The sequence below is a fragment of the Gopherus evgoodei genome, chromosome 18 (genome assembly GCF_007399415.2).
Source record: "Gopherus evgoodei ecotype Sinaloan lineage chromosome 18, rGopEvg1_v1.p, whole genome shotgun sequence".
Lineage (NCBI taxonomy): Eukaryota > Metazoa > Chordata > Testudines > Testudinidae > Gopherus > Gopherus evgoodei.
The window spans coordinates 17,664,783-17,685,626 of NC_044339.1; the positions used below are offsets into that span (position 1 = coordinate 17,664,783).

The 20,844-nt window shown below is 41.8% G+C and overlaps 2 protein-coding genes across 6 annotated transcripts in view; one reads left to right on the forward strand and one right to left on the reverse strand.

The window, feature by feature from the left end:
* Positions 1 to 1,316: 1,316 nt before the first annotated feature.
* Positions 1,317 to 13,835, reverse strand: PEX10 (peroxisomal biogenesis factor 10). Of its 5 annotated transcripts, none has more exons than XM_030537224.1 (6): positions 13,658 to 13,835; positions 12,791 to 12,871; positions 11,987 to 12,204; positions 11,062 to 11,237; positions 9,617 to 9,752; positions 1,317 to 1,596 (listed from the first exon to the last, which is right to left on the reverse strand). In XM_030537224.1, exons 1-6 carry the CDS (start codon positions 13,767 to 13,769, stop codon positions 1,528 to 1,530), a joined length of 792 nt encoding a protein of 263 aa, XP_030393084.1. In that variant the 5' UTR covers positions 13,770 to 13,835; the 3' UTR covers positions 1,317 to 1,527. The 5 variants fall into 5 exon arrangements, with proteins under 5 accessions (XP_030393084.1, XP_030393079.1, XP_030393082.1 ...); XM_030537219.1 differs by having other exon boundaries at positions 11,807 to 12,204; XM_030537222.1 differs by lacking the exon at positions 9,617 to 9,752 and having other exon boundaries at positions 11,807 to 12,204.
* A 6-nt stretch (positions 13,836 to 13,841) lies between these two features.
* PLCH2 (phospholipase C eta 2) overlaps positions 13,842 to 20,844 on the forward strand; it is a 323,217-nt gene continuing 316,214 nt past the window's right edge. Inside the window, exon 1 of the mRNA XM_030537215.1 lies at positions 13,842 to 14,182. The gene's annotated coding sequence lies outside the window, so the exon portion shown is untranslated. The remainder of the gene's footprint in view (positions 14,183 to 20,844) is intronic.

Genomic DNA, 20,844 nt, shown 5'->3' on the forward strand with positions numbered 1-20,844 from the left:
GTTGTCCACAACTCTTGCTATATGTTGCCTATATGGCCAGGACCTCTGCAGTATAGTTATTTTAACAGAAGTGCTCTTAACTTAGTATGGATTCAAGATCTAATAAGGTATTTTCCAAGGCTTTCTTTTAACCTTTAGACGCTTCAGTGAAAAGCTTATTTTTAAGTAGTTTGTTATGCATGCCAAAGTCTTGATGAATTCTGGATTTTTTCCCTCGGAGAGCATGTGAATAGCAATCTGAGTTGTACCTTTAGCTATCATGCAAGAGCAGAAAGATGAACCACAATGTTTGATTATGTTTTTCATCCCAAAACACTTTTGTTTTTTGGATAATTGAATCACTAATGGTTTCTGGAAAAAAATCTTAAGCAGTGATGCTTTTGTAAACATCCCTCTTCATTTGTGCTGTAAAATGTGTAATCAGCAGAGTTGATAGTGCCTGTTGCCAAAAGCTTCTGGGTAGGAGTGTGATGTTTACTAATCTTGTATTTTTGGGCAGTGGAAGATACCACTGCAGTCTGTATATATAATGAATTAATATAAATTCTTCATGATTCTTACAGGAAGTGTCCATTACTGAACTTGTTCCCACAACTGTACATTCAGTGAGTGGTTTTAAAACTTAGTGTATACAAAAGCATTCTATATGCTGTGTAAAACAATCTAATTTAAATTGCTAGACTATTTTAAATGTGATAATAGGGATTGACAGTATTGTCCTGTAGCAGTGAGAATCAACAAACTAAGTGGTACATAAATTAACCTGATCTTCAGCACTTCTCACTGCAGTGTTCAATTTACATCAGCAGGTACATGTGCAAGGTGTGCTCACATTCTATTGGAATTTGAGTTTAAATTGAAGCACAGAAGTTTCTTACTGTTAACCCAAATTATGCTGTAAAAATAGAATGGTGCTGTTTGGATTCATATTTCTTATGAGAATTTCCACTGCAGTGAGTCATAACTCTAATTTCTTCTACTCTAAGCATATGCACACATACTATTTCCACCTGAAGCTTCAGCAGGGACTGTTGTAGTTTTAGGAAAACAGGAAGGGAGCAAGGATCCAACATTTATATGTAAGTCTTAATCCTAAAACTTTCATAATACTAAAAGCATGCCACAAAAGGCTGTTTGGATTTAAGTCCTCCCACAGTATTTGCAACTGACAGCAAGAGCAATAGTCTAATATTCTCCTCATTGTTCAAAGTGAAATGCAGATAAACAGCATAAATAAGGTTAGCACTTGCTCTAAGCAATTTTTGGGAATAGTGTTTGACATGGCAGGTCAAGGTCTGAGGTACAAGACAAGGCAGTAGACCAAAGTACATCAAGTTTATTTTGTAACAGGAATGAGACGCATCACCTTTTACTGCTTGTACAAAACAGTTAAGTTTTATAAAAAGATTTAGGCTCAAAATAAAGTTTTGCTTGTGGATTAAGCCAAACTGTATTATGGCTTTGCTGACTGATAAAGATAAAGCAGCTTAGGATCTTGTCAGGGACAACAGCAGTGGCTTGATACAGTTATCGATAATGCCGCAGATAGATCAGTTTCTGAGGATGAAATTTCTCTCTGCATAATGGACACTCTGCCTGCAAAAGGGAAAGTTTAAGTTACCAAGTGTTAATAAGCCAAAAAAAATTAAATTTGATAAAATTTATTCATTACTCATTTATTTATAAATGATAAAAATGAGTAACCCTACCTAATTCTAAACACTGATCTTTCCTTCTGTCTAGTTTTTTAGGGCAAGGTTAACTGTATAAAACACTATCCTCTATTCAAATTAACTGCACTAATTTAAATGACAATGTTTTATTAGTACAAGAAATGACCTTACTAAGCTTTATAATGCATGGTTAATGAACAAGCTGTACATTACAATGGCCCCTCAAGGTGAACCTTTACCAGCTGTGTAGACAATAAAACCCTCTTCTGATACTGCTACAAGGAAGAACACGCACAGGAGAACTTACTTGGTTCAGAAAGTAAGCGTCACATTAAATGAAAACGCTCAAAAGGGTGACTAGTGTTAAATGCCGCCTTCTGAGAACTTAAACAAAAGCCAAGCCACTGCTAAAGATAGAAGTGGTACACCATTTATCTCCCCCCTGAGAATTAAGGTTCTCTGGTACAACATGGAAGGGAAGACCACCGAGATTAGGTGAGAGGCCAGTGGTTTACACAAGTGCTCCAGCTGACTCATAGCTATAGCAGAGAAGACTGAAGTGATCCTTTCTGTTTCTATAATATAAAATAGATTTCCCTGGTTTTCCTATGTCAAATGAAAGACCCAATATTACCCAAATAACAGTATTTTCCAACAAGTTAAACCATACGGTGTCTTTTTTTGGCTGTTCAGCTAGCTTGTAGGTCTCTAGTTCTCAGCTAGGCAGGATCACTTATCTGCATTCCTTAGCTCCACAAGCATGAGAGAGAAAAATACTTGTTATATTAAACAGGTTGCTGGTGCTTCATGAGCAATGAGATCTTAATTCAGCTATTGATATAAAGAAAATATCGTATAGGAAAATGTTCATTAAAAGAGACCCAGGTAGTTAAAAAGCAATTTACTCATTCTGAAATGAAAAATTTGCTCCATTATTTCAGTTATTATGAAAGGCAGCTTTCAGATCTCAAGGTAAATATGTAGTTGCTGGTGATGACAAGTGGAAGCTATTACTAAAATATTAAAGCAAAATCAAGTTAGGATTCTCTCAGTTGCATTAACTCAGCCACAATACATATAGCTCAACTAGGAGTAGTGTATACATGTGCAATACAAAGGAGTTAGAAATGCAAAAGTTAAAGTTCTTATAGCAACATTGAGGGGTTTTGCATTCCTAAATTACCCACTACTTTATTTAAGCACTGGCTGCTGTGTAAATGTAGTTAGTTTACAGCAGTGGCTCTTAAGTTTTTGTACTGGTGACCCCTTTCACATAGCAAGCCTCTGAGTGCGACTCCCCTTTAAAAAACACTTTAATATATTTAACATTATTATAAATGCTGGAGGCAAAGCAGGGTTTGGGTTGGAGGCTGACAGCTCACAACTCTGCATGTAATCACCTTGCAACCCTCAGAGGTCCCAAATCCCAGTTTGCGAGCCCCTGCTTTATAGGTTTGGGCTTTTAAAAACCAAATTGCTGCAGAGTTGTATTTAAATGGTTGCAAACTACAGAGGCGAAAACTTACAGAAGCTACTGTACAAGCATGTGAAGATTAAAGAAAATGGAGTGTTCCAATATAAAGCTACAGAAAGCACTAACATGTGTCCCTGCAGGTTCTATAACAGCCCTAAATGATGTCAGCTGAGGTTACATGCATGTGAGTACTGCCACCAGCTGAGGCAGACTGTTCCTACAGTGTTAGGCCAGATTCCTGTCCCTTTAAGATGAAGAATTTTTGTGCCATCTACAAGCTAGAATCAACCTCCTCCTGTGGGCAGAACAGGCCCCCTGTGGGAAGTCCATCAAAAGCAGTCCTCAAGTAGGCTACTACTGCAACACTATGGCTTGTCCTCCAAGACTGAGATCACTAATTCCAGACTTGAAATGTCCACTTAACTAATTCCCTTCTATACACTAAAATACCTTCCTCATAGCACGATGTTCAAGATAATTTTATTTGTAGCTGTACACGAACTCAGACTTATCTTATTCACTTAAATCTTCTTCAAGGAGTGCTCTCAAGTAACTTACACCCAGACTTTGTTCAGTGTGTTATAGGCCAGTTTACGTAGTCAGAATCTTACAATGTAGAGTTATTGAAAAACCAATCATCAGTCAGTGCTGCACTCAGAAGGCCAGCAGAGAAAGTTATGTGCCATTTATTAGCCAGACTGCTTGAATCATCTGAACATTCCAGGCAGCTTATTGCTTGAGATCTGTCACTGGATTTCACTCAGATCTTGTCTTACAAGTGCCACACTTTTTTTTTTTTTGCCATCCATTTAAAAGAAGAAAATACTTGCTAATGCACAAAGCTCCAAAATTTTAAAGAGATGGATCCTTAGCTAATAGCCAGTGTGAGAGCCATCTTGCATGAACTTTCCTTTGCCTAGACTGTTTAGTTCATGTTTACTACTCAATAGCTATCACTTTTGCTAGGCTACTGAGCTCAGACACTAAAACCACAATTAGTGCTGGCACAAGGGAAGCATTTACAGACCCACGACACATGAAACAATCTGTGGCAGAATTAATGTAAGCATCCATGGAAGTGCTGAAGTTTGCATAGTGTTTGCTCTCAAGATAGAAAAACTTAGTTATCTTCTACCCTTTCCTGGTTAAGATGTCAAGAGGGTGAGGGGATGAGAAGTTGACCAAGTCTAAGTAGTCTGGAATCACTTAACTTCCAAAAATTTGGTAATATACAAATTTGATCAGAAATACTTTACATTTATTTACTTGATTCAAAGTAGGTTGTAACATGGACTTCAAACCTAAGGAGGCATTTGTCAGGCCTATTTCAGTGTGAAATACTACTCACTAAGCTGTCTAGGGAAAGATGCTCGTCTATAGTATGCCTTGTAGAAAGCATGTCTTTGCCTGTTGATTTAAAAGGGCCGCTAATGTGCCACCTACCATCAGGTATGTGGGTATCTAGATCTTTGTGTTTACAGCTCATTGAAGGTGCAAAAGTAGAAGTCCTCTGAACAAGTTTTGGTGTCTGGGTTTCACTCTCCATTTTGGACTCTAGGTGTATGATACTGAAATTGCCAGTAGGCTATTGAGTGTGAACTTGGCATCTAGGAATTTCACCAGCCTCAAACATCAAGTAGGAGAGCTTAGTCTTGTAGGTAGTGAAGTGTTGAATGTACAGTAAAAGCTAACTCAGTTGCAGGAAAAGAGGGGGGATACAGATGAGTTACCATTTTTCTGTTTTGCAAGAGTTGCTCAGTCATATATGCTGCACAGTCATAGAAGGGTCTAATAAGGTTTGAAAAGGAATGCACAAACAATGTGATTCATGATACCATACTGGATCACACTGAGGGTTAAACTTTCCTCTACTGTAAGCAGGTACAGCTCCTGTGGTATCTATGGATGGCACCTGCTTACAGCTGGGCTGAATTTGGCTTTTTGAGTCAGAAGTGCTAGCACTCACAGGCACTTCTTCCTTGGATAATCTGGGGTTAAGAGTGATGATTATGTAAAAAGTGCTCAGTCAAATACCTGGACCTGAAAGGCACACTTTCCTATATGATCAACTTAGCTGCACCACTGCATTTTCCACCAGGTTTGATGCTCTGGAAGCTCATTACTTGTAGTGTGCATACACATGGGGTAGGAGATAATTGTATTCCCCTTCTGAAACTTGGTGGGATAATACACATGATTGGAATGTTGGTGTGGATGGGTATAGTTTGCTCAGGAAAGATAGACGGGAAAAAGGGAGGTGGTGTTGCCTTATATTAAATGTACACACTTGGACTGAGGTGGAGATGGACATAGGTGGAAGTGCTGAGAGTCTCTGGGTTAGGATAAAAGGGGTAAAAAACAAGGGTGATGTTGTACTAGGAGTCTACTACAGGCCACCTAACTAGGTGGATGAGGCTTTTTTTAAACAACTAACAAAATCATCCAAAGCCCAAGATTTGGTGGTGATGGGGGACTTAACTATCCAGATATGTTGGGAAAATAACACCGCGGGGCACAGACTATCCAATAAGTTCCTGGACTGCATTGCAGACAACTTTTTATTTCAGAAGGTGGAAAAAGCTACTGGGGGGAAGCTGTTCTAGACTTGATTTTAACAAATAGGGAGGAACTCATTGAGAATTTGAAATTAGAAGGAAGCTTGGGTGAAAGTGATCATGAAATCATAGAGTTTGCAATTCTAAGGAAGGGTAGAAGGGAGTACAGCAAAATAGAGACAATGGATTTCAGGAAGGCGGATTTTGGTAAGCTCAGAGAGCTGATAGGTAAGGTCCCATGGGAATCATGACTGAGGGGAAAAAACAACTGAGGAGACCTGGCAGTTTTTTAAAGGGACACTATTAAGGGCCCAAAAGCAAGCTATTCCGATGGGTAGGAAAGATAGAAAATGTGGCAAAAGATCACCTTGGCTTAACCACGCAATCTTGCATGACCTACAAAAGAAAAGGAGTCTCATAAAAAATGGAAACTAGGTCAGATTACAAAGGATGAATATAGGCAAACAACACAGGAATGCAGGAGCAAGATTAGAAAGGCAAAGGCACAAAATGAGCTCAAACTAGCTATGGGAATAAAGGGAAACAAGACGACTTTATCAATACATTAGAAGCAAGAGGAAGACCAAGGACAGGGTAGGCCCATTGCTCAGTGAGGAGGGAGAAACAGTAACAGGAAACTTGGAAATGGCAGAGATGCTTAATGACTTCTTTGTTTCGGTCTTCACTGAGAAGTCTGAAGGAATGTCTAACATAGTGAATGCTTATGGGAAGGGGGTAGGTTTAGAAGATAAAATAAAAAAAAGCAAGTTAAAAATCACTTAGAAAAGTTAAATGCCTGCAAGTCACCAGAGCCTGATGAACTGCATCCTAGAATACTCAGGGAGTGAGGAGGTATCTGAGCCTCTAGCTATTATCTTTGGGAAATCATGGGAGACAGGAGAGATTCCAGAAGACTGGAAAAGGGCAAATAAAGTGCCCATCTATAAAAAGGGAAATAAAAACAACCCAGGAAACTACAGACCAGTTAGTTTAACTTCTGTGCCAGGGAAGATAATGGAGCAAGTAATTAAAGAAATCATCTGCAAACACTTGGAAGGTGGTCAGGTGATAGGGAATAGCCAGCATGGATTTGTAAAGAACAAATCTTGTCAAACCAATCTGATAGCTTTCTTTGATAGGATAACGAGCCTTGTGGATAAGGGAGAAGCGGTGGATGTGGTATACCTAGACTTTAGTAAGGTATTTGATACAGTCTTGCATGATATCCTTATCGATAAACTAGGCAAATACAATTTAGATGGGGCTACTGTAAGGTGGGTGCATAACTGGCTGGATAACCGTACTCAGAGAGTAGTTATTAATGGCTCCCAATCCTGCTGGAAAGGTATAACAAGTGGGGTTCCGCAGGGGTCTGTTTTGGGACCGGCTCTGTTCAATATATTCATCAATGATTTAGATGTTTGCATAGAAAGTACGCTTATTAAGTTTGCAGACGATACCAAACTGGGAGGGATTGCAACTGCTTTGGAGGACAGGGTCAAAATTCAAAATGATCTGGACAAATTGGAGAAATGGTCTGAGGTAAACCGGATGAAGTTCAATAAAGACAAATGCAAAGTGCTCCACTTAGGAAGGAACAATCAGTTTCACACATACAGAATGGGAAGAGACTGTCTAGGAAGGAGTATGGCAGAAAGAGATCTAGGGGTCATAGTGGACCACAAGCCAAATATGAGTCAACAGTGTGATACTGTTGCAAAAAAAAGCAAACATGATTCTGGGATGCATTAACAGGTGTGTTGTAAACAAGACATGAAAAGTCATTCTTCCACTCTACTCTGCGCTGGTTAGGCCTCAACTGGAGTATTGTGTCCAGTTCTGAGCACCGCATTTCAAGAAAGATGTGGAGAAATTGGAGAGGGTCCAGAGAAGAGCAACAAGAATTATTAAAGGTCTTGAGAACATGACCTATGAAGGAAGGCTGAAAGAACTGGGTTTATTTAGTTTGGAAAAGAGAAGACAGAGGGGACATGATAGCAGTTTTCAGGTATCTAAAAGGGTGTCATCAGGAGGAGGGAGAAAACTTGTTCACCCTAGCCTCTAATGATAGAACAAGAAGCAATGGGCTTAAACTGCAGCAAGGGAGATTTAGGTTGGCAATTAGGAAAAAGTTCTTAACTGTCAGGGTAGTTAAACACTGGAATAGATTGCCTAGGGAGGTTGTGGAATCTCCATCTCTGGAGATATTTAAGAGTAGGTTAGATAAATGTCTATCAGGGATGGTCTAGACAGTATTTGGTCCTGCCATGAGGGCAGGGGACTGGACTCGATGACCTCTCAAGGTCCCTTCCAGTCCTAGAGTCTATGAGACAGGGATAACTGGTTAGGAAAAACTGACATCTAGGTTAATAGCTCTTCTAAAGGGCCCATCCAATATGATATACAAACAATGTTCCCTACTCAGGAATATCACTTTTCTGAATGGTCACAGGCTAGCCTCTGAATTTAGTGTCAGCATGTTGTAAACTCTGATGCCCAAGTAGTGTGGTTAGATCATGCACTGGCCTACTGTAAACTCTCATTTCAGCAGAAACACTTGTCCCAAAAGCCTTACAAAGCAAAGGGCCAGGGGGATGTGCCAAAATCCATCAATGATAGGACAAGACAAAAAGACATACAACTTGTTACCCACACAAAGTCGCCGAACAGCTTTTCCAGTTTGGAAAAGGGTTAAAAACAGACTATGGCTAGCACGTAATAGTTTATAAACTATTCTTGGAGCCTGGGAAAGATACTGTTTAACTCACAGGATCAGGAGGGTCGGACCCTTCTCCACTGACATAGATAGCAGACACGTGTTATGAAGTTAACACTAAGGCCTGATCTACATCTAAAAACTTCAGTCAACCTAACTCTCTATAGTGCTCAAACCTGAAGTTTCACTGGTTGATTTAAGAGCCACTGTAGACAGCTCAGTTGATGGAAGAGTTCTTTCATCAACCTAGCTACTGCCTCTCAAGGGTGCAACAACAGAAAATCCTTTCTGTTGTTGTAGCATTTATACTACAGTGGTACTGTTATGCCACTTCTCTTGTAGTGCAGACATGCCCTAAAATCTCTGAGACAAGCTGCCCTGTGGATAAATGCATTTCCCTAGCCCTATGAAAACACACACTATTTAAGCTACTATGGACTTCATTGATGTATTGACTCGTTCATCACCTTGGAAGCTCTTATAGAACAAAGTTTATTTTCCAAATGTTTTAATAAGACATTTTAAATTTGTAAATACCACCCTATGATTCATTTACTGGAAGCTTTGCTTTTCATGAAGACGCTTACCACCATCCCATGAAAGAAGCCACAGCACAGAAAATTAATCCATAACAAAATGCAACCATTTATGTCATTAAAAGTAGGAGAAGAAGAACAAAATTTTGTGGCCCATGAAGGGTTAACAGGCTGAGTCCAGGATGGAGGTGTCAGCTGTACTCTACACCACTCCTGGGCTTTACTGGTTGTACTTATATGGTGGTTTAATATGGACAAACGCTCACTGGGCTCCAGGAAAATACTGAGTTTATTTTCTTGGTTCACTTAAATGATGATTGGAACCCACATCTCCAGATGTATATAATGACTAATCCCATAATTTATCAAAGTTCACAACTTCAATAAAGTTCTGAGTTTGTGTAGCCAGAGTGTATTTGTTTACAGCACCACTCAGGTCCTGTTTCCCTTATTACTGTAATGCAGAGAACATTTCCACATTTGTTTACAGCTCAAGTCAACTGGTTACCTTGGCAAGCACAGGCCCCTCCAAAATGTGGATAGGGATTTTGAGTCTCTTAACTACCAAGGGAAGGCTAGTTTACTACTGAGTCTGAAAATTATTCCAGAAGAATCATGCAATAGTTCTTCCACATTTTCAAAGCCAACTTCTTCCCACTTACTTTGGTGTTACACCATTCTGTGATGCATTCCCAACAGAACAGATGGCCACAGGGAGTGGCTGTTGCATGCCTACGTTTTTCCAAGCACAATGTGCATCGGGAACTGCATACAACAGATTTTTCCTCAGTCTGATTTCTGATTGAATAATAAATTTACAGTTAAACTAAAATGTAACAGACAGAATATGTAAAACACCCTTACTGATATAATGTATGGAAACAAATCCACTTATGCTCAAGAGTTACACACTCCCCTCATTAAGAACATTTCAGAAATGTCAGTATCACTGACAGAATGAAGTATGAGGAACACAGCCTGAGATGCCCAAGACAACCTGGACCACAATTCATGCTATGCTTCTAGTGAAGGGGACAAGGAACAGGAGCACTAGTGTCAAGGCAACATTTTTCTTATCCAAATGTGAAGTTATTTGATAACTTATATAGTCTATGAAAAGGGAATTATCTGCTAAAATTTAAGGTTGAGAAAAGTGACACATATGCAATTTTGAAAACACCGTTTTTAGTCACATATTGGAAAAAAATGTAACAGCAGCACCTAAAATAGCCCAGACACTGCACAGGTGAGAGAGAGTGGAGAAAGAGGGACAACATGACACAGGCTGCTAGTGGCTGCCCTACATAAGTCCAGGGCCTGACACTAAGGGTCATGTGGAAAGGCCAGTGAGGTGGAAGTGTTGATACACTGCTGCCTGTGCTGTAAGTATGCCTCAATCCTGCCCTGAAAAGCTCCCCTCTGGTTGGAGGAGAGAGTAGTTCAATCATAATCCATTTAATCTCTGGTATCGGATGAGATTTTCGACAATTAAAGCTAATTGTGTGTGTGTGGGAGGGGGTGTCTGTGGTTAAGTCTACACTGAGTTTTAAAACCTGTAGCAGTAAGTCTCTCAGCTTGACTCTACAGCCGAAGAACAGCTGTGCAGACATTCAGGCTTGGGCTAGAATTTGGGGTCTGAGGCTGAAGGGATGGGGCTGCAGAGCACCGTAGCTTGAGCCAGGCTGTAGCCATGGGCTCTGAGCCTTTCTGCCACAGGTTTTAAAATGCAGTATAGACATAACCTCTGATACATTTTACCAGGAGGAGGAGCGCTGAGACCAACCTTTTTATTCACATTAAGTTACAATATTACAAACTTTCTGGGGGCTGAGGCAATCTGTCATATATGTTTGCACAGTACCTAGCACAATGGTGTCCTATCTGGCTACTGTAATTGAACACATTCTCATTAGGGATAGAAGAGGTACAGCAGATCTCTACATAGCATCTGAAGAAGTCCCTTCCACCTACCTATAATATTTATGTTACCTTGGTGCTTAGCTGTGATTGGAGCTCCACCACAGAATTTCCCCATTAGTTACAGATAAAATTCCTCAACAATTATTCTTGTTTCCACCCCCTTACCAGCAAGTTAGGATCATCATACTTTGGATATGAGAGGTTGCGGTGTAGTTTCCACTCCTGCCTTGCCCTCTGCCTTTGCTGGAAGCTGTATATCTGAACACTGACTGTTAGTACGAGATGCAGCAGTGAAACTATCCCAAGAAGCTTGTAACTTGATCGAATGCTTTGGTCGTCTCCAGGCAATCCTGGAACACGAAGCTGCATAGTTCAGACAGGAGAAGAGAAACTAAATTACCATCCAAAAGGTCATGTTTTCATTAATGAGCCTCACCATGGATCTGCTAGTATCTCAGTTTTGACCACCTCCTCCCATAATCGTCTTCCTAAAGACGACGCTGTTTTACATTACATTAAGCCACTAGCTTGAAAAAGGTAGTTAAAAATGAGAACTTAAGACCGTACACATCAGATTTTCCATATAACAGAATCACACTAGTTAGTTACTGATGCTTCCACACATACTAGCAGTGAATGCATGTGCCCCAAATATAGTTTTGGCTAGATTCAGTTGTTTTCTAGAATTAGATTAGGACCAGAACTGGTCTCTAACCTAGATTTGTTAGCAGTGACCAATAAAAGGAAGGGGGGGGGGACATGACCCTCTCTCATGAATTATTGAAAACTCTCAAACTATTAGGCACTGCCCCATTTACTGATCATCACAGGCCAAATTCTACATCCCTTTTACATTCAATACTGTTGCTGAAGCCAAAATACTACATTACGTTAAGAAAAGTGTCTTCAAATCAATTAATTCTTTAACGTACATAAGATATTCCAGTGATCCTTTTAGAAATGTGATAGAAGAGGCCATTTATATAAAACACTGCCAGATGCAGCCTACGGAGCAGGGGGATGCACTGCTTGAGAACATACACAGTTTGTAAAAGGGTTTTCTTCTGCTGTTCTGTCAGCCTGCCAACTTGATTCTGCACCCAGCTTCGTACCAAAGTCCTGCCGCATAGACCACTGCTCTGCAAGGTTCTAAATCCACTAGTTTCTGTCTGCAACTCATGTTCCAGATGGATTAATCCTTTGTCCAACAAATAAGGCAAAACAGTATGAAGAGAAATCAAAATGGCTCGTCGAAGCAGAGAAGGAATTCTCTTCTTGGAAGAATCAACTTGGATAATATTAACATATTCTTCACCAAGAGTTTGATAACCTGAAAGATAACATGGACAAAAGTAGATGGGTAAGATGGCATTCTTATTTCCATTACTGACATGCTCCGTTAAAAAAGATGCCATGTTTAGGAACGCCAAAAGTGGCGTAAATTTCAGTTCCAAACGATGTGATTATTATGTTTAAACTGTAAATCTTTTATGGGCCCGATCCTGCAATTACTCAAACACCAAGCTTACTACCAAAATGCATAATTCTTCATCATACAGGCCCTGTTTTCAGAAAGCACTCTTCCAATAGTGCTAGTGGGAACAAGATGGTAAATGATAGGTTGTTTCACATGGATTTTACATAAATGCTGTATCTTAAACTAAATATTTAACACTGTATCTACGTTTAACAAAAAGAGGCATCTATAAAAATAACCAAACTTCTAGGACCACCGCCACCCTTTATATTTACAATACTGATGGCAACCCAGAAGCATTACATACTTGTAAGCAGGTAATTAACTCAACCAACAAATAAATCACAGAAACAGAGTCCGTTTTCTCCACACCAGAAACATACCCTCAACCTTCCCCCCAAACCATGTCAAATAAATGGCTAAACTTTATGAACACTACCAGACAAAGTGGTGAGGCTGAAGTATGCTACATCAGAAAGAAGTTCAATCTCTTTCCTCCACTCCAACCATTTCTTAGTACCTAAAAAGGTAAGATTAACAATATAAAATTTATTCCAAAATCAGTTTGGATTTAAAAAATACTCCCCAGCAGTGATTATTGCCCAAACTTTGCAGCACTGTGCACCAGACTACTCCATTTTCATTATCCAAACTAGAAGACATGGCAAAAGGCAAGGAAGGGAGATATAAGGTAAGAGAGGAGTTTGTTTCGTTTTTAGATTTAATAACCTGAACAGCTGCGCAGTAACACAAGAATATGACTTTTGCCTTTAAATGAGCAAGATTCCACTTGCCAAGAGTACTTTTAATAAGCCCATGAGTAAAGCTCTCAGCCTCGTACAGTGACTGTTAGGGCTAGGGGGAGCCACAGACTAGCTGGTGTTGGCTAGGCCTCAAACTTTGAAAGGTGACAATAAAACTACCTAGGGTAGGGGGAGAAAACAAACAGGTACAGCTCCGGAACTGCACTGTGCACAGGAACCAGGCCCCCTTCCTTCTCTTCCCCCCCCCCGCGAGCCCGCTCCCTTCTCCTCTCCGCCCCCCCCCCCGCGAGCCCCCTTCCTTCTCTTCCCTCCCCCGCGAGCCCGCTCCCTTCTCCTCTCCTCCCCGCCCCCCCCCCCGCGAGCTCCCTCCCTTCTCCTCCCCTGCCCGCTCCCTTCTCCTCCCCTCCCCGACCCCCCCCCCCGCGAGCCCGCTCCCTTCTCTTCCCCTCCCCGACCCCCCCCCCGCGAGCCCGCTCCCTTCTCCCCTCCCCCGCGAGCCCGCTCCCTTCTCCTCCCCTCCCCGCCCTGTCCTAGCCCCTCACCCGCCAGTCCCTGCAGCGCTGCCCCAGCCCCGCTCCGCAAGCCGCTCCGGTACAGCTCATCCTTCTGCCCGCAGCGCACCAGGTGCGCGGGCCCAGCCGCAGCCAGCGGCATCCTGAGCGGCGCGGGCGGGGACGGGAGGAAACGTTCCCTCTCTCGGTCACCGTCCGCTGTACGCACCCTCACTAAGATCACGTAGGCCACTAACATATACGTAATACGCTCAGGTTGACGTAATAGGCTGGCTTCGCGAGGCGCAAGTGTTGTGCGTCATCACCGCGCCTCCAAGATGGGAGGAGCGGGAGCCACTTAAAGGGGCAGAGCAGGCCTGGGGCCTCAGTGCTACCGCAACCAATACCGCACTCGGTACCCACAATTCCTCGCGGCCTCTTCCTGCCAGAGCTCTATGGCAGTGCCCTGGGCCTGTTGCCATGGCGATGTCCTCTGGCATTGCCCACCCTGCCCATCCCCTGGGCTGCGTCGCAGAGACGCCAAGACTCCCGCACACCATTCAGGATGGGCCCATGGTAAGGAGACAGCAAGACCTACTGGATGGAGCACTGGACTGGGACTTGGGGGACCTGGCTTCTATTCCAGTCCTGCCACTGGCCTGCTGGGTGACCTTGGGCAACTCCCTTCCCTTCTCCGTGCCTCAGTTCCTCCTTCTGTAAAATGGGGGTAATGGTACTGTCCTTCTTTGTAAAACACTTAGCGAGCCAGTGATGGAAAATCCTATGGAAGAGCTAGATGTTACTATTATTTATTAACATGTCGTGTCTGGACCCTTTCAGCAGGGAGCAATTTAGCTGTGGCAGGAGCCCAATGATGCTAACTTAAAGTGTTAAGAAAAATGGGTTAGCCTCCTCCTTCCCCCTAAAAAAAATAAAATAATGAAATTTTTTTCAATAATACACTTTGGGTTCTTTTTCCCTTGCCTTCCAGTTTCTCAGCCTCTAGTAGAAGGTGCTTTCTTTAGGTTTTCAAGCTTTTCCAGGCAACTATGAGTAAGGCTATGAATTTGACATGGAAGTTTTTAGTAAATTTCATGACAGATGTGGGGGGACATGATGAATCACAGAAGGTTGAGGGTATTGGAAACTGAGTTCACCCGGCAGTGGCAGCTCCTGCCCTGACTCCCCATTCTGGGGGTTGTAACCTGGGGCACATGGTTGCAACCCTACTCAGGTGTGGGATCTGCTACTGTGTCTCAATCTACGGAGGGATGGATGGGTCAAATCTAAGTGGTGCTGCAACATGTTCCAGGTTATGACACCTGTAGTGGGGAGCCAGGCCCAGCCCTGAAGGATAGGAGCTACTGACACAAGGCAAGTGTGAGTTGGGCTTCTCATGGACTTTATTCAAATTTATGATTCCTGTGAGCACTAACTTTCATGCCAAAATTGGAGCGTAACCCATGAGGGGTAGATGCTTATTACCTTTAAAAATCTCACACACTCTCCTGATTCCAGGAGCTAGGGCTTTATTAAAAAAACACTGACTAGCTCAAGACTTGTAATAAAATTGAAGAGTTGGCCACACTGAAAGTGTAGGTAGGAGCAATGCCCCCAGATGAGGTAGAATTTTTGCATGTTTAGGGCTGGCCGGCAAACAGGAACTTTTTTGTTGAAAAATTTGTCCCTTTTTTTCCTGAACAAATATTGAAATTAAACTCAGTATTTGCTGACTATTTTTATTCCTGGCCACAGAATTCACAGTGCTACAGAATTCACAAGGGCAAGCCTCTTACAGTGGGAACTGGCCAGGATCTCAATTAGAAATTAGAACCACAATTAGAAATTCTTTTATCCAGGCATCAGCATTTGGCTTAACAGTGGTGCAGTTTTTCATCTTCATACTGCATGTGGGAAGCTTGCAGAGCAGAGCACATATGTACACTGTGCATTACTCATTGCTGTGACCAGGAGCGGCGCCAGGGTTTTTGGCGCCTTAGGCAGGGGTCCTTCCGTGCTCCTGGTCGGCGGCAATTCAGCGGCGTGGGGGTTCTTCCATGCTCTCGGTCTTCGAGGCACTTCAGCTGCAGGTCCCAGAGTGCAGAAGCACCCCCCCCACCGCCGAATTGCCGCCGAAGACCCGGAGCGCAGAAGGACCCCCCCGCTGCCAAATTGCTGCTGAAGACCCGGAGCGCAGAAGGACCCCCGGCCACCGAATTGCCGCCGAGGGCCACAAAATGCCACCCTCCCAAATCCTGGCGGTCACCTAAATGGAAGTGCCGGCTCTGGCTGTGACATTGGCATGACCAAATGTAGATCCAAGCTCTTGTGTCCTTCATAAATAATTTATTTTGGCTGTTGTGTGGACAAATTGTTTCCTGACCCCAAGTCTCACTCACTGCATATGAACTTTAGATCTCTCTCTGTTTTGTGATGAAGAATTTTTTATTAATTTCAATCAGTCACTTGAATCCTTCCTTATTATGTGTTTAAGTCTCACTCATTCAGACTTGTGGCTTGGCAGCCCTGCACTCAACCTGGGCAATACTGCACATCTTCAGAATAGCTGTCAGAGCACCGCTGGCTATTAGCTCCTCACATTCACAAAGACTTGATTTTATTGACAAACTTAAAGAAGAAAAAACCTATTAAAAAAAAAAAACTTGGGGGCAACTTGCCTGAAGCTGGTTACTTGTGCTGGCAGGCAAATGATCCATCAGGAAAGCTCATTTCAGGGCTCAGTTCACGTGGATTGTTCCTCCACCCTGTCTACTGCTGCTCCGCTTAGCGTTACTGCATTAAATATGCAAGCAGCTAGAAGAAACGTACAAAGATCCTGATCTTTGAAGTGCTGGGGTACAATGCTTCAGAGGCTGGTTTTGTGGTTTTACTTTGAAGATTAATTCCTATGTGGCCTAAAGGGATCCAGCCCTTGAGAATATAGTGTTTCTCTCTGACAAGGCATCAAGGCTGTTTGTCTTCAGTAAACAAGCATCTGCCATAGTGCAATGCCTGAACCATTTCTCTATGTGAATGATTCATTGATGAAAGACAGCACTTAAAAAGAGACAGAAAGATGAGTGAACATCAATGTTAACAATATTAAAATCACCAGCTTTTGCTGATAAATTACCCTCCAAATCACATAATCCCTGGTTTCTTACTGTGGGGTCTTGAATAACTGTGTTCTGCTAGACAGAGTCCAGAAGGTCATGGTCACTATGATTTATTGGCCTCTGCAGAGAAAATGTTAAACAAAAAAACAGCCAGCCTCATATTACACATTTTGAGGCTGATGGCGGTGTGGACAGTATGATGTTTCTACTATGTACACCTTACAATCAGGTTCTTTTTCACGAAGGAAACAAAATAGCAATATTTATTCTTAGAAAAACTCATAAACTACAATTATACATCTTAAAACCTGACATAGCCTGTTATTTGCCAAACTGTGTTTGTGCTTTTCTTCTGAACAGATTTTAAAATTTATTAAAATGAGATTATAAGCTAATGTAAATGTTCCACTTTAAGATTCTGTATTTATTCCATCAGTGGTTCCACAGCCATTTGGTTAATGGATAATTTACCAGTTGCAGTTCAGGTTACAGTGAAACCTACTGTAATAGTTGCTTATCAAAATTCAGGGGTATTTTGGGATACTGGAAGTAACAGCCCCTGCACACAGGCAGGACTCAGACTTCTTATCAGTCCCCTCACCCCAATCAGATACAACAATGTAATATCAAAACAAGACAACAATTTGGCACTAAGATACAGTACCACCATCCACGCTAATCACTACATTACACTATAATACACTACAGCTATGCTGCACAGCTCTGGCAGAGGCACATAAGGTATATGTAACTTCATGCCACAGTGAAAAGCAAGCTGTGGTCATGGTGTGGTGTGTAGCTACATGTGTCTGAAAGGCTCTGGCAGTGGGGAGAGGCTCCAGTGGCTGACTACTGCTGGAGCCTTTTCCTAATGCCTCCCCTGCCACAGCCTTTCCACACTGTTGGAGCTTCTCCCTGCATCAGGGAAAGACTCCAGCAGCGAGAAGACGCTACGCTGCTAAGAAATAGCAACCACGAAGAACTTCTGTGTGCTGCCACCAGACAAATTATAAGTAATAGTACTTCCCTAATATTCCCTTCCCACGGATGCAACTGATGTAGTTGCAGCCAGGATTTTATGTGATCACGTTTGGGAGAGTATGTGGCCCACTCAGCGGTAGATGGGTGGGGAAGCAGCCATGAAACAATCTCGCTATGAAAGTAAGGTCCACAGTGAGAAAAAATTTGAGAACCCCTTCTCTAAAAGAACAGTAGGTGGGGTACTTGCTTCAAATACAATATCTAGGTTGGTCAGTATTTGGCAAACAGCATGACCTCTCTTCCCTGCTCCTCCTATGCTAGAATAGGTCCTTAGTGAAGGCAAGAACCATCAGCCTTTGAATTCTTGGCTTGTCATTGCAGTACTGCTAACCCCAAACATTAAAAACAATGAGTCTGCACCCCAAAAACCCTGAGATTGGTTTGAAAATTATGATCTTTTTAAATAATACATCTGGGGTTCTTTTTTATTTATGCTCTAGTTTCGGAGCCTTTAGGCTGCACTCGTGTCACATTTCCACATTTTTTCTGCAACCACGAAGGCTAGAAACATACTTTTTTTTTAAATGGAAGTTGAGACTCCCAGGCAATCTCCTGATATCAACAGCTGGGTTTTTAAGAAAAACATCTATTTTGAGAGTCGTAATAAAATTGTGAGACTTGGCAACACCATAACAATAATTCCTAACATTTTAAACACTCAACAAACAATGCTCCAAATTCATCCCTGGTCTAGTTCTAGTGGGATGAATTTGTCCCCTCATCAGTTTAATCCTCATACCATCTCTGAGAGGTGTTTGGTATGTACCTTGTGCCATACTTTTCTCCAGCAACCAAAGGGTTAATTATCTCTTGACTCAGTTGCACATGGGTCAGTTAGAACACTAGGTGTATAATGGGCCTAGGGACAGACACACAATGATAGGTTGTTAACTAACATCCTAGCATTCAGTTGGGTCTGACTGAAGCTGGAGACTATACTAGAATGACAAGCTGCCAGAGAAAGGGTCTGGGGGTTGCTTAGAGTGCAGTGTTTTTCTCTCCTAGTTCCTTTTTCTGTCTTATATAATATGTGCCATTTATTAAAGAAATCTTGAGTGAAGGCTGTTAGTGATCTTTGTAAAAGTAGGTGGGTTTCATTCACTCTCAGTTCGACAGATGGGGAGACTGAGGCAGGGCTCCTAGTCATGACTATGGCTTCTAGATGCTTCAGTAATACATATACTTAATTAAGTTACTTCCCCCCGAAGAATCAGTGTGAAAGCTGGAATTATGGCCCATGAATTCCTGGCTCCTAGTCATTTGATCAGATCTCTTAGAGACACATCTCTGCCAGATTCTATAAAACCGAGAAGAACTGCAGGCTGCTGAAGGGCATTTCTTTCAGCCCTTACTCAGAATTTTGCTTTTCTTGTGAATTGAAGTTGAGCACACATAATATTAGGTAATTGTTGGTGAGTTTTTGCTTTTGGTCAGTGAACTTCATTCTTTTTAAAGATAGTACTAAAAAGAGTAGAGGGAGAGAAAGAAAAATATATGTAACAGCGACAGGCAGGCTGACATTTCTTACAGTCTATTATGTATTCATTAATTCAGCTCGTAAGGGACCTTAATCTTCACACTTCTGTGTAAAGTGGCTAGCATTTAGCTGGTGCTATATAAAAATAATTATTTGACATTTTATATTATTACATTGCCTAAAAGTCCCAGTCAGGAATATGCAGGGTGCTGTAGGTTTTGTGTGTGTGTATGTTTGGTGTGTTCTCTGCATCAGTCGCTCAGCTTTAAGGGTGAACTCATTCATGTTTGTTTCAGTAATTGTGAAAATGTATGTTAATTGTAGCATCGTGCTCAGACCTGTTAAGGACCTGATCCTGCAAAGACTTACATGAGTGCTTAACTTTATATGAGTGATCCCATCAAGTCAGTGGATTTAATCAAGATAAGCTCATTGGTAAGCCTTTGAAGAATCAGGGCCCTTTCTAAGCAGTTTGATACTTTACTAAATATAAATTGTGTACTCCAGTTAGAGTAATGTGAATCACCCGTATCTGAAGGGCAATTTCAGCACTTTTTTTTAAAGTGAGTTTATACCCAGAATAGCTCCTTCATTAGGCCTAGACAGCTGCCACATGTGCCCTTAAGAAGCAGTGATCTCTGGTTAAATTACGAATTCAACCATTGGCTTGTGCCTTCTGTGAGGTTGCTGTGCTGCATTTACTGTAGGAGTGAACCTGAGCAAAGTTTTTATTTCACATCAGATTCCTACAAAGTCATGTTTTTTACATATTTAAACTGAGTTTCACTTTTGGGTTTGAGTCTCCTGTTTCACAGTCCTCCATAATCAATATTGTCTTGTAGGTGACCGTGGCAGAGCAAGGAGAAAAAGAAGTGGAGCAGCAGATCTTAAAAAGCAAATGAAGGCAGTCATCTGAGAATTGTTTGGGCCACTTAGAAGTGGGATTGTTAAAGCACTTAGAAAAATATACTGTATGCAACTTTTCCTGCACTGAGGCTAAGGGAGGGCTGTAGCTCTTTTGCCATCTTTGATTTTTACTGGACCCATTCTTAATTTGTTGACTTCCAGCCTTGTAGACTGTTATACAGCTGCTGGGTTCTGCCCTAGCAGACATTGTATTTGTGATGGGTGAAGTCTCTAGGGTATATAATAATACCTAAATGTTACAATGCTTTTCATCAGTAGATCTCAAAGTACTTTACAGTGGAGGTCAATATCAATATTCATATTTTACAGATGGGGAAACTGAGGCATGGAGAGACAAAGTAACTTGCCTAAGGTGACACAGTAGTCCATTTGCAGAGCCAGGAATAGAACCCGTGGCTATTGAATACCAGTTCAGTTGCCAAATCAGCTAGATCTTGCTGCCATTGCAGGACTGGGCTATAGTCTATACAGTGTTTTGGAATCCTTACTATATAAATGTGAGATTATGATGTTATAAAGAATGTGAAGAGCTCAGTAATGACAATTTTACTTTACTATAAAAAACGCCTGTGCATGGAGACAAAAACAGGATCAATCCATATCTGCAGTACAGGGGACTTGTTTAACCTCCCAGTTAGTTAATATTTGTACTGTGCTCTCAAGAGATGAAGTGCTGT